Raw genomic sequence first — 15,866 nt, forward strand, 5'->3', positions numbered from 1 at the left:
GTTCAACTATGAAGTGCTCCCCTTTTTAATTATACATGCTATGAAAATACTTAGTTTCAAAATGTTTTCTCTACTCAAGTCACATGAATACATACAATCCATATCTATCATATGAGACTAGCTTCAGTTTCCTACATCCCTTCAGCATGCTGCATATGTGTGCTATATATAATTCTTTGAAGGAGATAACAAGGCTTTCCAGGTAGTAAAATAAATCACTCTAGGCAAACAAAAAAATCCCTTTGTTAGCTTGGGTTGCACAATTTAATCAAAATGGTGATGGCTAACACTAGCTGACATCATTCCTTGTTTATTTTAACCTTTTGTCAAGTTTTATACTTAAGTCTACACACAGTGCAGGCACTATCTTATTATATTGTCTCTATATAATACATAATGACTCTAGTTTTGGCCTTTACTGTATTTGGTCAATACAGTAATTTATTTATTTTTTCATATAATGACATTTTAAAATAATGACTTCTTATAAAGTGCATCAGAAGAACTCTATTGCACTCCTGCTATCTCAAAAGATGAGATAAACACCGTCTTAAGCATTCCCACTCAGCTTGCTTTCATATAGACCACTGGTAGAAGTTCATCAACATGTTTGCTGTGGATTCATTAAGAAATGCTTGAGAGCACCTTTCCCAAGATAGCTTCAGCCTGGTAAGAATTCAGCTGTATGAACAGTGTGCAGTGCATACCAGCATCCCAACAAGCCCCCACTTTTTCCCAAGGGCTTTCAGCCTGTACTGAGCTCTATACTGCTGGCAGCTGAACTCCTACTGGTATTTAACTAACGTAGCAAAGTTGCACTACTTGTTAGGTGATATAACTGGCAAGGGTGTCTTTGGGACAAGTTTATGCTGAGATCGGTTAAGGGTCTGCATTTCCTTACTATTTTCTTTTCAGTTGCTGAAAATGTCTCACCATGAAGCAGAAAAATTACCTTATCTTAGTAGCAGTATTGAAGTAAATAAACAAAAATGACTATGCCACCATACTTGAAAAAAAAAAAAAAAAGGAAGAAAAGTATTGCTTTATTGCCAAACAACCTGCAAAGCAGAACAAGCCATAGCTGACATGCTCCTTCTGCCTGTGTAGGGTCTCTCTTTCATCACTACAAGCCAGAAATTTGTATTTTCTCCTTCTCTTTGGGAATGCTGAAAAGCAACCATGGCCTCCATCCTGCCACTATTACCCCTGCTCCTTACAGAGACAACAATCCTTCTATTCATAGGATATTCATCAATTACACATATTTGAGCATCCTCTCCTCTCAAGGTGCAGTCCAAAAAAATGGTTTAGTTTAACCACAAAGCTAATAAATTCTGTATTCTGCTTTTACTACAACAGCTTGTTTATGTGTGACAGTATAATTGAAGTATTTTGTTTGTGATTTACAGCTCAAGTGACTGATCACCATAATCACTACTTTCTTTTTGGGTCCACAGACTGAATCATGGTTATGTAACTTCTTTGAAGTCTATTTGGCATCTTTATGATTACCTTTAACAATGCAGTGGTAAATTCCAGAGAATTATCCCTTTACTAATACAGAAATGCACAGCAGTTGTCAGAAACTCTGGATATACTGAAAATCCTCTTTACTGCAAAAGGTAATATTGAAAGGTTTCCTTTATAGCTCTTTCCCTTTCCTTCCTGTCTGTTCCCCTTCAGATTTCAATATGCACATAATGTGCTTAACAAGTAGCGCATATTTCAGGCAACTGGGCTGCAGTTTATTCATATAAGCTCCTCCATCCTCATTGTCCCCAGAAGGACCATCCACTTCCTTCTCAAGTTAAATGCACACATCTCTGATCTCTGGGAGATCGAAGTAATTCATCTGGCAACAAAGCCCATATTGTTCTGGGCTGCTTGCCATAGTGCAAGCTGAATGCTCTGTACTTGCACCACAGCTTCTGCATGGCTACCAGCACTCTACTGGTAGTTAATCTGAGACTAACCGCAAGATCTGCAGTGGAGACAAAATTTCAGAGACCTGAAGTCCAGTCAATTCACGCCTGCATTGAATTCAGCACAGCAGAAAACCTTTCTTACCTGGGTTCTGGTTATAAAAAGGTCCTCCATTCATCTGGTTCTGAAGGCTCGTCTGTGACGTGATCGAAGGAGGACGCCGATATGGCAAAGATCCCCCTATTGTTGGGGGCGTGTGTCGAGATGCAGGCCTGTTCATGCTGTAGAACTGAACTGGGTGACCTGGGTTAGAAAGGGAAATGTGTTACCAAGAGAAGAATGATGCCTGCCTTTTTTTTTTTTTTTTAATAGCTACATTCAAGATTCAAAGGCTTGGAAAGGTTTCTGTTCTTTAAAGACAATCTGCATCCTAGGTGCATTCAGCCAGTTCAGCTACCAGACTGCCAAATACTGGATGTCTCAATAGCAACATAATAATTCTCCCAACTGCCTGTACTTAGCACTAATTGCAAAAGCCAAAATGGAAATGCAAAGGTATCTATGCTACAAAGTTTCAAAATGAAAGACAGTCATTCCCAGTTGCATATTTTATATAATGTACTATAATAACTTCTTGCAAATTCAGTCATCTCATTTATAAACCTGTGAAAAATAACACTTCACAGTCCAGCCATCAAGCAACACAACATGTGAAAACTATATGTATGCCATTTCTAAGATTCAGAGATGTTACCTTCTACAACTGAAAACTGTCTTATTGCTGTTCAAGAAATATACAGAGAATCATCTGGGGAGAAGAGAATGTTAGAAACTGCTTGAAGTACGGAATAAATGAAATCATACTCAAAGACCTAATTTTCAAGGAGCTGTCAATTGAAATAATTCCTTAAAACTTGCTCTCCATTCTAATCACTTCCTATATCAAAATAATTGATTCTGAATCTAACTAAGCAATATATGTTTTCCACAAAACATATGAACACAAAACTGGCAATTGACTTTGCATATCACTCATCACCACCCAATACTAATCAAGAAGTAAGGCTATTAAGGCAGCCTTTGTGCTCACATAAAATTCTCCAGCTTATATATGGTACACAACAGCACACAGTAAACTAGACTTCTTACACCCATATGGGTTATTAACTTCCCTAACTATTCTGCTTCCACCATTTGCACTAGAGGTAGATTTCAGGGTTTGCAGAAAAACAAGGGAAGAAAGCCAGATGGCCATTGTGGTTGAGGAGGCATACATGCAGTGAAGTAAATAGGGAAACAGAACACACGAATGAGCAATTTTTAAAAATCTGCACTGTTCTCCTTTTACATAAGGTGTAAGGAGGTTCTCCATTATGCTTGATTACTTTGCAAAACTCCACACTAGGTCAGTAAAGAAAATGCAAGTTGCTTTCTGTGTTACTTGCTTCTAAGAGCAATTGCATTAACTAGAGATTCCCATTCCTCCTGCTTTGTACAGGTATGTGCATCTCAAACAGCACACTTCTTACAGGTGAGGAACAAGAGCAGTTAAGAAGCAATCCACCTAGTAAAAAATGCTTTTCCACATTATTCCTACCGTACCTTTTCAGTATGTCTCCCCATTACTTAAAGGACTGTGAAATTGGTGGTGATTGCAAAGAAGGGGGAGAGAAGGAACAAGGATAAGAGGTCCTTAAGGACCAAAAACTACAACCTCGTAAATGGTAAACTATCCAGTCTCTTCATATATTTTATTTCAGAGAAGCTATGCAAGCCACCTCACTAATAACACAAGGAAACAGAAGAGCAAAAAAACTGAAATTTCTCTTACAAAATTGTAAGTAAGGGTTTGTAGCCATTGAAATATTAATTTCTGTTTGATTTCGACTTGTCCAAAATACAGAAGCGATATGGCTTTAAAACTGGGATACTGACAGTGCATAAAAAATGGAAAACTGAAGTGCTCTGACACACCTCATCTTCTAAATGTGAAAGTAGTTTAGACTTCAGTATCATCTGGATACCAGAATTCATCACAGTCCAGAAACTTCTGTCATAGTCACGGATTCTACTGTAAGTATTTTCTAATTTTATATGAACCACTGCACCTTAAATTAAATACAATTTCAAGAATGCTTCTGGCACCTGGTGAAATTCTTTCTATGAGAGACCAACACTAATAAACACACACATCAACTGATGCCCTTGTAATCAGATTCCACTATAATGAAAAGTAAGCCAATATGTGGTTACATGTTTTCTATCTAAACCAGAGCTGTACAATGCAGTGTAACACCTCATCAAAAGCTACCACAGAACTGTGCTATGGTTAGTAAGTACTACATGCCACAACTTCAGCACATGAGAAAATGAAAAATGTGGGATGATTTCATAAGCAGTAGAAAAGCAAGTTGCATTACATGCCGTAAGTACTGACTCTAAAGCATCAAACCAAAATGCTTTAGTACTATTCTCCATAGCAAAAACTTGTGTTTTACTTCACTCCTACAAAAAGAATGCTCTCCTTAACAGTTCGTTGAAAGGAGACTTGTCATTTGAAAGCACTGAAGAGACGAATTGTATAAATTATACTTTGCTAGTTGCACCATTTTTAATCCGTTCCTAGAAGAGAATAATCAGACCCGGAACTCAGTAAAAGTCCCAGTATCCAAACTGCAATAAAATGATAATGTAATAAATAGCTACGTAAATGTAAAAAAGTAAAAATAATAAAGTGATGACTGCTGTTTATAAAACTAGCACACCTTGAATTGTCTGCTCCAACTATTACCTTATAGCTGAGTATTAGCAGATACTTTTTCTATATTTAAGACAAAAGAAAAGCCAATGGAAAAAAAATCAGTGCTTCTCAAGGAACTTTGAAAAGCCTTGGACCGTGATCACATCTGGGTTCATCTGCCCACACACCAGAGCAGACACTCACCTGTAGAGGGTGTGGAAGAAACAGCAGGGGGAGTTGGAGAGGTGAAGCCATCAGCAAGGGGCTGGGCTCCTGCAGCAGCATCTGGGGCAGCGGAGGAAGGGGCAGGAGCAGGAGGGGTGGGGGCAGGAGCAGAGGTAGCAGGAAGGGGAGAAGTGCCAGCTGAGCCAGCAGGGGCTACGTGAAGAAAGGAGGAAGAGGTGGAGTTAATAAGGAGATATGTTAGCAAGGATTAGAGAAAGCCTTTGACTATTCAGTGTTAGCACCTTACTGGATGCATAGTATTTTGGAATGCACGAGGAGATGGGAGAAAAAGCTACTAAAGAAAGGCTCATTCTTACGTAGGCTGCTCACGACAGTCAAGCAAATCCACTGCTTCTTTCTGGTCTGAAGGTAACAACCCTGAACTTTTCACTGCAAGTCATTACTTTGGAAAGATGTCTTCATTCCTTGTTGTTATTTACACTGCAATCTTTATCACAGTTGCCTTTAGCTTTTGTACTAATTAGAAAACATACAGAAGAGGAAAGACAGAATTTTCCCGTTCTTCGGTTCAGAAGCATCATATATTTCAGATCACACTGCAAGCCAACTATACACTCTTCTTCACCAAAAGTGCTGAGCAAAGGAAAAAGAATCACTTCCTATTTCTGGGAAGACTGGGGTCGTTTACACTGAACAAATGCCTTTTCATGACAACTCGGCTAGGCTTGCATTAATGTACTGAAGACTTACATTCTGCTTGCCTCTCTTTTAATCTAATTTTCTAAAAGCAAGCTTCTATAGACCTGTAGACAGCCAGTGAAAAAGCACCAATTTGCTTAGAAGAACAAGGGAGACGTTTCCCCTGTCCACCAAAAAAAATATTGTGTCCTATCTGGTCCCATACAGGCAGCCAGGCAAAAAATTCTGATAAATCGAGTAATATATAAAATAAACACTAGCGAACATCAGAAACTCCCAGAAAACACTCTACTTTATTCAGATTCATACTATCAATAGCTAGGACCAATTTCAAGGACTGCATGCTTCTGGAAGATGAATTTTGAGATTCCTCTTGGGGTTTACTCATCACGGTTTTTAGGAAATCTGCAAATGCTGAAGCTAATGCTGAGTCAGAAAGAGGAAAAGCAAGTTTCCGTTTACCTGGATAGACACTGGGAGGAGATGGTGTGGGAACAGCAATAGGAACACCCACACTGCCACTTCCACTGTTCTCTCGACTGCTGCTCCGACTACTTGGGTGGCTTCCTCCACTACTCCCACTGCTGCTGTAAGAAACCAAAATAATCCAGGAAATGAATATGCTGCTCTACATGCTGAAACACAAGATCCCTCAGACAGCACCTTAACTAATTCAGAGGAGTAATGGGGAACAAGGGAAAAGAAACAATGATGAAGACCTATATAAAGCTTAGTTTTCTCAGTAGTCGTCGTCATTTTGGTTACAGTGCAACAGATTTTTCACCTAGTTCTAGTGAACTTGCTCCAAAATGAAACACTTCTGAACTTAATGCCAAAGCACGCCACTCCAATATTGTAAAATCTCTGCTGAGCAAATACAGACCTTTTTCCTGTAACTTAAAAAAGGTACTGACTCTTTAAACTCTGCTTTATGTGCTTTCATATAAGACAACTGAAATAGGAAAAATTTAAGATAATCAAGTAAAAGTCACATTAAGCCAATCTATTTAGCCAGCATCGAGTATTTATGAAGTTTAAAAGGTAAAGATTCCACAGGAAGTATTTAGACCATATCATGAAACTCTTCTCATTATCCTAGAGAGAAGGCTAGCTTTCTACAGAACCTTTGGTAATACAACTCAGCTTTATTCTGTGTTTGAAGTTACCAATACCCTCAAAATACAATGCTCTTTTTCAACTTCTCAATCTAAAAACATCAAAGACTGTTCAAACAAAAATGTGAATGGTAAGCACACCAAGCAGTCCTTCAACATGCAAAACTTAAGTTGTGTACAATGTCTTTTCCCAGTTTTGTAAACATTTCACAAAATATCACAGTCTAAACACTTGGAAGATTACAAGATTTTAGTACAGCATTATGTGCTATAACTATGTTATAATGCTAAAATTAACGCAACCATGGGATTAAATGAACCATTCACAATTCACTATTCCAGTTTTATTACAACACATTGTCGACATGCTAAATGGCATCCATCCCCAGTTATCCTTGCTTGAAGCTTCACTGTCAAGGTGCAGATAGATTTCACATTTATCATAGCATTTTTGTCCATGCACTTATAAAACACTAAGTACACTTTGTGTGGGACTACTCTGAATACCTGTATGTGCGATTCCTCTGATTCACAGAAGCTGTTCTTACAGGGCTCTGCTGTGAGGGAGCCATATTGCGTGTTGGGCTAGGCACGTAGTCATTTGGTACCACCGGAGGACGTACTGGCTCCAAAGTACGATAAGGAGAGTGACGCCTACACAAGGACAAGCATATTAAGATAATAAGCAAATTAGCAAGGAAGCAAATTAAGATAATATAGACAAAGACATTTTTCATTCTTTGAAATGTTTGCTACATACTAAGCAGCATCAGCAGTTAAAAACGTTTTCCTGTAAGTTTGCAATATCTACTTCAGAGGATGAGAAAACAATCAAGGACATTTTTCATGTACTTCATGTACAACAGCACCACATGCTAGTTTTCCAGTTGTTTAGCACCACCTGTCAAAGCCACACAGCTGATGACTCTCTATGCTAAAGCATATAGTTTTAAGTGTTCTGCAATGATAAAAAATGTTTCTGTTGGGAAGGCTGATGATGCCCATTATCTTGTGACAGAAATGTGTTAACCAGTATATAAGACATGATCAATATAAGAGGATGCTGATGCAACATCCCATCCTGTGGATGGTTAAAGCAAAACCAACCAACCAAAACAGACCACACAAAAAGAAAGAATCTTTTTTTTTTTCCCTCTTCTTGTTCACCTAAGCCCTTTACATGCTTGGTAACTCCACTTACCCAATAGTTCCTTTTCCTGACATTGGTGGACTTGGTGGCTTCTGGGTGGGTGGTGTTGTACGAGGCAACCCACCCATCTTCATATTCTGTGTGCTGACCTGCGTGAAAGAACGGGGAGAGAAATGGCCTTCACTAAGCTCACCGTCTAGGGACAGAGATGCCCTTACCAATTAACTCTAAGTAGGGGAAGGTTTAAACAAAAAATAAATTGAGAGGCCATGCATTCTATATGCAATATCCACTCTGCTAGAACTCAAGAGTTGCGCTCAAAGGACTCTTTATTACATAGGGTTTTCAAAAATTACGTATACAAAGAGTGAATTTGTCTTTGGGCTATCACAAACATTAAATCAGTGACAACGCAGGCATTGTATGTGAATTGGTTAAACCTCCCAGTCACCTTTTAAGACAAAGGCAGTTATTTCACATTGCCCTACCAAATGGTAAATTTCAAAGAATATTTTAAAGAACTCTTTAAAAGTATTAAGGTTTATATAATAGACCACAATTTAATGTAATTAATACAAATACAGAGAAGCCAACATAATGTCCAAATATGTTCCATTAATGTTTTAATATTTTCACAGTATTAAAATTATTTAATAAACTGTTTGTTATAAATATCAATAGTACACATGCAAAATTACAGAGAAAGCTATATATAGAAAAACACAGAGATGTATTTCTTTCCCCACCAAATTTGTAGCAAATTGACCTCTAAGAATTGATAGATAAACGTATGGGGAGAAAAATTATTTGCAGTGATGTGATGCGACTGCAGTCATCCCCTTGCATTCTTTCAGGTTAAATTACAAAGAAGAAACTTTTATATAAGAGAATTTACTATAACCTCTAAAAATCAAGAAGTCACCTGCATTCCTAACTGCCTGATCAATCTAGAAATCGTAAACAATTATTACTGATGTAGGCATTTTGTTTACCTGCATACTGCCAGCCAAGCATAATTCTCTCAATGCATGCACCATTACAGGAATCTGTATGTGGTCTTCTTAAAAGTCTCCATTAAATAGCTTTTGATTTATGAATGCTTTATGAATTCTTGCTTAGGCACAGAAATATTCAACAAACCAAAATAAGTACGCTTACATCCCTTTTTCTGTTGTTCCTGTCATGCTCTACTTCAGTGTTTCTTATTTCCAAAGTGTAAGTCTTGTCTACTGACCTCACCTCCCCCATACAAAAAAAAAAGGCACAGTAATCAACACATTAAGAATATTTGCAAACATCGTTATAGACAAATTATAAAGAAGTAATTTGCCTTTAACAACTTGCTTAAAATCCTGCAAATGTTTACTTTTGTGAATTTGTAAATACTGAGGACAGTGTAAAGCATAATATATTCAGTATTCTGATGCTGTAACTTGACTCCTTAGCTCTCAAGAACCCGTGTTACAACATTTTCAATTTCCTGGGAGGAAAAGAAAACCAAGCTTTGTAAAGTTTGGGTTCTTTTTTTTTTTTTTTGTCAGATTCAAAACCAAACATTTTGATTCAGTTGTGCAAAAAGCGCTTTGCAGTGTCAATTTAAGAAAAAAGTCTTTTGAATAGCATTATAAAGTCCTTTAAGCCAACTCTAAGCAGCAATAATTCTAAAGTTAAGTCAAGTGAGGGATGAGGTAAGCACTGAACTACAACTACTTGAAGGGAAAAGGGAAAATGTAAAATGAATTGTATTTTATTCTATACACGGAACATCAATAAATAGCAAAAAATCCCCCCCCCCCTTTTTTTTTTTTTAAAGTTGCAGCATCCCCTGTATTTCTTGTTTCATTAAAGATGTCTGTTTCATCCATCTATTTGAGTTGTCCAAACAAAACACACCCAACACCATTTAATTAAAAACTCACAGCAACACTTGCTACAGCTATTTCAAACAGACTGTTAAGCCTAGTAGGGCAGGGGTTTTGGATGTCTTTAGAGGACAGCAAACTTAGACCAATCTGTGTGCCCCTGAGCAGTCCCGGCAGATGTTTTAACTAGCTACACTATGGTTTCTCCCCAGATGATGTCAGCACTAGCTATCACTTCACAGTTAACAGAACGTCCTACAGTTAAGAGAGCATCCTACTTAACCCTACTTTCAAGAGTGGTATTATGTGCATACAATAATTACAAGAAAAATGACGTTTTAGGATTCCACTGTGCTAGAATCACATGAAAAGGAGAGGAATGCAGCTGGAGGGTGAAGTGACATCACACAGCAAGATGTGGAAGCAATACTTGCCTGACCAATGCAGAACTCCAGTTACTGCCAGTTGCTTTTATTAACACTGCTAACAAACACCCCTGACATAGGATGGTAAGACAGCTTTAGACAATGTGGCTGAAGAAAAAATAACCTTTGTTAAACAAGAAATCTCAGTCACAAAGAAGCTGTTCAGAAAGACTAGGCTGAAAGATGGGGAAGTGCATTGACAGAATGCTTAGTTTCAGGCTCTTTGAAATGACTTTTCAACACTGATACTGAAATATTGAAAGAACAAGTAAAGTTTACCAGGACTGTCTTCAAATCTGACAGGACTTTAAGACTAGCTACTGCAATTTAAACAATTCTGTCTGAATAACTTCCCCTTTTACTTATAACCAAATAATCATAGAAGAGAAATTAAGAATATAAAATTATTCTAACAGTTCTAATCAAAGTAGACAGACCTGTGGAAATAATATTATGCAAGACACTAAAAGGACTACAGGTTGTCTTGAGGAAAGAAGAAGAGAATAAGATTTAAAGCTATACTAGTTGTAACTTCACTTGAGGTACAAACGTTGCAAAATTTCCAACTTCTTTCTCCTTTTGTCTGCTAGATGAAAAAAAAAAAAGAAAGCTATTAACACTCCCCCAACCCTTGCAAAACTTTATTCTGTTGCCTACTGCCTTTCCTATTTTGCACTTATGGTTATCCACGTACATCCCTCTTACAAACTTTTACAATCCAAAGCAATCACTAGACCTCAAGGTCACATTTGAGTTTGTCGTCAATTTGCAAAAATTAGTTTTCTCATTAAGTTGGAATTTCTGAGTAAGCTGGACCTTGCTAGAAGTTGCACTGTTTCTGATGACATTTCCCCTAGCTCCATGCAGCTAAAAGCGTTCAGCTGCAACTTGTGTAATTAGAGGGTGAAAGCAGAGGGACACATCTGGCTGTTGGTTAGTATAGCTGCAGGACTCCACAGATCTGTGGTTAGTTTGTAGCACAGAGATTGCAAATTCTTTTTAGGAAACTGTATGGTAAAATAGAGCCTGCAACAACAAAACAAAACAAACAAAAAAAAACCAAAGAAGTACTTCTGTCCTTGCTTGCAACTGTCAAAACAGCTAACCATTGTGCTAAAAATTAAATAAATAAAAAATTAAGAGAGGCAAAAAGAATTTGGGCACAAAGCTCGGGAAAAAAAAAAAAGAAACAAACAGCTGAGTGTTCTACAAGAAAGAAGACAACCCAGTGAACCCAGAAAAAAGTACTGTACATGGTCTACACAGAATTAATGGAGAGATTTTTCCAACTTTTTTGCTTCTTTCCCTTGAAGAAAAAAAAAAAAAAAGCAAAAAACATCACCCACTGAAATTACATGGTGTGTGTGGGGGGGGGGGGGTGTCTAAATAATTCTAGAAAGAAGACACAGACACTCTCAGATAAGCATTTCTTTGACTGGATACCTTACAGAGGCTTTTTATACATGAAGTAGCATGTAACAGGACTACAGAAGAAAAGGTCCAAAGACCAGAGCTGTAACTCCAGCAGTGCTGGAGCTGGAATATGAAGCTTTGCTGAGGAAGGAATTGCATAAACAACCTAAAACAAGCAGATCTTGGGTAAGTAACACATCCTAGAGGATGCTCTGGGATCCACCTCCACAGTAAGAACAGTAATATAAACTTTAAAGAAATAGAAGGCTTGAAGTGATCACTACAGATTATTCTGTTTAAGAGAGGCACTGTTCCCTGAAGTGCAGAAATACATAGTTGGTCAGATATAGTTGGTCACCAGACCCACTAAACGTACTTGCACAAATGCACTGTTTTTTACACAACTTTAAGGCACTTAACTGTTTATTTACACAGCTTTAAGGCCTTAACAGAAGCAAAGACTTGAACCTACAACATTTTTACTTTTCAGTATAACATCTCATTGTCAGTTTCATTACCAAGATAAACTTTTTCCCCCAAAAGCCTCAATAGCATATATTCCACACAATCAAACCTCACAAAGAACTACTTTCTAAAGCTAAAATTGGACTCTGCCCCAAATTTTTTAAGGGCTGCTCTATTGTCAAATCTGATTTTCTAGAACTTTCAGGTCAGCAAACGATTTGGCAAATCTATTAAGAAAGAGTGTCCCAGCAGTGATGTTGCATGGATGACATTCAGAAACATCAATCAGCTATCCAGCCTTCTTGAATGATTTTGTACCTGACGCCAGCAAAAACAACCCAATGCTGAATGAAAACTAACTTCTCACGCCTTGCTTCGTCTTGTTAAAGCTCTAGAGAGAATGACAGATTTTTTGCCTGTCATCTGCTACTTCAGAGTAAACTCCTTTTCAGGCTGTGCTCAGCCACTTGAATATTTACTTTGCAAGTCTAATTGAACCATATTTTCACCAGTTGATTAACTGGTTGATATAGAATTGAAATATCTAAATTTCACTGTCTTGACCAATGACCACAAGTAAAAGCTTCAGCAATCAAGTTTACCTGTTTTTACCACATTCACCTATGTAAAATAATTGGAGAACCAAGTCCAGCAAGTAGAAAAAGGCTTAAACAATGTAATTTTCAATTGATTTTCTGACAGGAGATGGTACAGATACTCCTCTGACTTGCAGCTGGAATTTTCTTCAAAATTTGTTTAAAATTTAAATTTAAGCTACCTAGACACAAGCACAGTTAGCCCCATCAGTCAGTTTAATTTTGTAACTGCTCACCAAGCTACGGTTTCTTTGCAGCCCTGAAAAATAAATACAGGCTAAGAACTTCATATATAATCTCTCAAGTGAAGTAAAATTAGTATTCACATGAAACTATGGGTTAGTAGCCTTCTTCTACTTTTCTTTCAGGCTGATGCACTGTGACTACGGTGAGACCTCTTATGTCCACTAAGAGGGGGGCTGTATGTTTTTTTGCCTTTTCTTTTTTTTTTCTTTTTTTTTTCTTTTTTTTTTTAAACCCTCATGTTTTTGGCAGTCAGAAGTTGATTGACATATTTTATCTTCCAAATCAAATCAGGTTCACTCCAGTAAAAACAGAGATGTATTTTAACTGCTGTTATAACAAATAACGTTATTTTTCATTCCAAACCTATAAACTGAAAAAATAATTTTCTCTGAAAAGCTGTAGAGACTCTTTTCACCATTGCAGATGATGCAGATATGGCAGTCCATGCATAATCTGTAATTGCACAATTTTTATATTTTACTTTTTTAGGATAGTCATTAGGATGGTTCATAACTCTAACTGCAGAGAGCAACAAAGAAAACCGACAGATTGCCAATTCCTGTTTTCAAATCACTGTGAAAAGCACCACTTAGCATGGACTGTGTGCAGAATAAGGCATATTCAGCATTAGAAGTATGCACTTCATGGGGCTATGCAGAAACAGGGAGATGAACTTTTTAATTCTCAAATATAACCAATTTAAACACTATGTGACTAGAAATACTGTACCTTAAACACTCATGTAAAAGTAAATTTAAAATGACATGCAAGAAATCTCCATTTATTAAGCAATTTTCATTGTGATCAGATATGCTACATACACTTAAATACTTTATTAAAAGTACCAGCTGGCCAATTCAACATGGACGTTGTTAGGATATCCCCAGTAGTAGCTATTTAAAAGGCAATCTTTTCAGGAATGTGCAGGATTTTATTTTAGCTTTTCCCAGTTGTGGAAAATACTTAAAAAGAATTCCACATCCACTTGGAACTTCATTTAATTAATATTATCATATAAAATATTACTATTCTACATTCTAGAATACAGTTCCCTCTTTGAAATCATGGCTGCTACTCAAAAAACTTTCATTCCCCCTTCCCCAAATAACCAAATCAGTTGCACTTCAGGAAGACGACGACAGCAAAATACTAAATAAAGCTATAACCTATTTATTTTTTAAGGTACTATGAATTCCAATGTAATATCATGTAACTTCATTTATTTCTTGTCCAATCGATTTTATGCTTTTTGTTGTTATATCTGCAGCCACTAACACTACTAATGTTTTAATTTCTGTAAGATCTATGAGAATTTGCCATACTTCAGTCTGAGTTTTTTGATGCATTATTCATTTAATATTCTACTAAATAAACCACTTCGCTTGCTGTTTATGGGAAATTAAGGATTTTACACAACTACCAAATTTGAAAAAATTTCCATATATGAGTGCCTCTCAGTATTTAAATACTGCTAGCAGTTTCTGGAAAAAAAAATAAGGATACTGCAACTTTAAAAAATAATGTACAGATTTGAATTTTTTACATACCTTTGGAGCCCCTTATTGGAGCAATCTTACGCTGAAACATTAATCCCAATCAAATCATAATTCACACCGTATATAGGATAAAAAGAATATTACACAGGGGGAGGCTCCTATTCAGCTGCTAAGTATTCATGTATCTTTTTATCTAGGCATGGTAAGCACAACATTCCTCCCTTGTAAATGACCTGGTAGATATGCTTAAGTCAGTCAATATTTTGCCACAAAGCTTTTAAAATGAATTGTGTTAGCTTCCTTACATAAATACATCAATTTCTATCGCAAAACATTTATCTGCAATGAAGTCTTTCAACAGAATATCCGATACACAGGAAGGAGAGCAGGTGTTCTTTTAAACAATCTATAACATTCACATAACCATCTCCCCGTGTGTAATAGTCTCAGAAGAATAAGAATGGAAATCCAGCCCTGGGGTTTCTTACCTTAAATCTAAGCAACCACTTAATGCATAAATGGAGCAAATAAAAGAGGTAAGGAAAAAAAGCATTGAAAGGTTAGTTGGAACTTCAGGATATGAAGAGAAAGGAAAAAGAAAGAAAAAAGTTAAGCATTCAGCATTAACAAAATAATGTATCAATAGATCATAAAAAGAGTGGCTAAAGCAGAATGTGTCATGAACAAAAGATTTTCAGGCTGAAACTTTCAATACACATTGATCACAAAGGCTTTAGATGTAACACCTGAAAATTAATGCTCAAATGTTTGTACTCTGTTTACTAAAGTTCTTACAGTGCTAACAAAAAGTCACCAATTTTCAGAATGGAATATAATATCTAGTTGGATTAACTTCAGAGACTAATTTTTGGAGCTGTCAAAGAACAGACTTATCAATACCCTGAGCTCATTTAAGCTCTGTTAATTGTGTTAGCATATTTACAATTAGCTGAACAAAATCCTCTAGAATATTAAGCTAACATATGCTCTTTCCTAGACAATGCTGTTAGTTAATTCTTAACCTGGTGCCATGAGAAACCTCTTGCACAAAGATCAAGAGTAAATTATTATGTCTTGAACCTTTTTCTAAGCTATATATTAAAACATTAGCCAAGAGTGAAGTATTTTAAAGCTTAAGTGCTAGCTGTCTGGCATGAAATCACATGACATCTTACTGGCTCAATAGCGTATATATTTTCTTTCCCCATAATAAAAATCTCAAAAAAAGTAGTCCTTCCATTTGAGTATCTTTAGATCTGTTTTCAGCTCAGCTGATCTAAACATATTATGTTTCTTAGACTTCTTGTAACACTGAAGATTACATATGGCAGAATCTCAACAGCAGAGCACCCAGAGTGACTACTCTGGTTCATCCATATAGCTTGTAATGAGACCCTAAGATATTAATGAAAACATAATCCAATTTACTAGAAAACATCCTGTCTTCAAGTTCAAAGTTCCATGGAGATATTAACCAAAATGGTCTCTGCTTCACAAAGTTACACAGCAAAGCCAGGTCCCCCTGTACTGGCCAGAAAGAATGGCCAACT

The 15,866-nt window shown here is 36.8% G+C and overlaps 1 protein-coding gene across 6 annotated transcripts in view; it reads right to left on the reverse strand.

The window, feature by feature from the left end:
• Window positions 1-15,866, reverse strand: part of ABI2 (abl interactor 2) — a 61,901-nt gene that overhangs the window by 9,282 nt on the left and 36,753 nt on the right. For 4 of the 6 annotated variants that reach the window (XM_080600467.1, XM_080600468.1, XM_080600465.1 and 1 more), the window contains 4 exons: window positions 7,865-7,962; window positions 7,171-7,317; window positions 6,011-6,135; window positions 2,068-2,226 (listed from right to left, as the gene is read on the reverse strand). In XM_080600467.1, coding sequence (XP_080456593.1) covers window positions 2,068-2,226; window positions 6,011-6,135; window positions 7,171-7,317; window positions 7,865-7,962 — 529 coding nt within the window. Of the gene's footprint in view, window positions 1-2,067; window positions 2,227-4,867; window positions 5,042-5,932; window positions 6,136-7,170; window positions 7,318-7,864; window positions 7,963-15,866 lie in introns of all 6 variants that reach the window. The other 2 variants (XM_080600469.1, XM_080600470.1) reach the window with 2 other exon arrangements.

This window comes from Anser brachyrhynchus, assembly GCF_964034855.1.
Source record: "Anser brachyrhynchus genome assembly, chromosome: 7".
Taxonomy (NCBI): Eukaryota; Metazoa; Chordata; class Aves; order Anseriformes; family Anatidae; genus Anser; species Anser brachyrhynchus.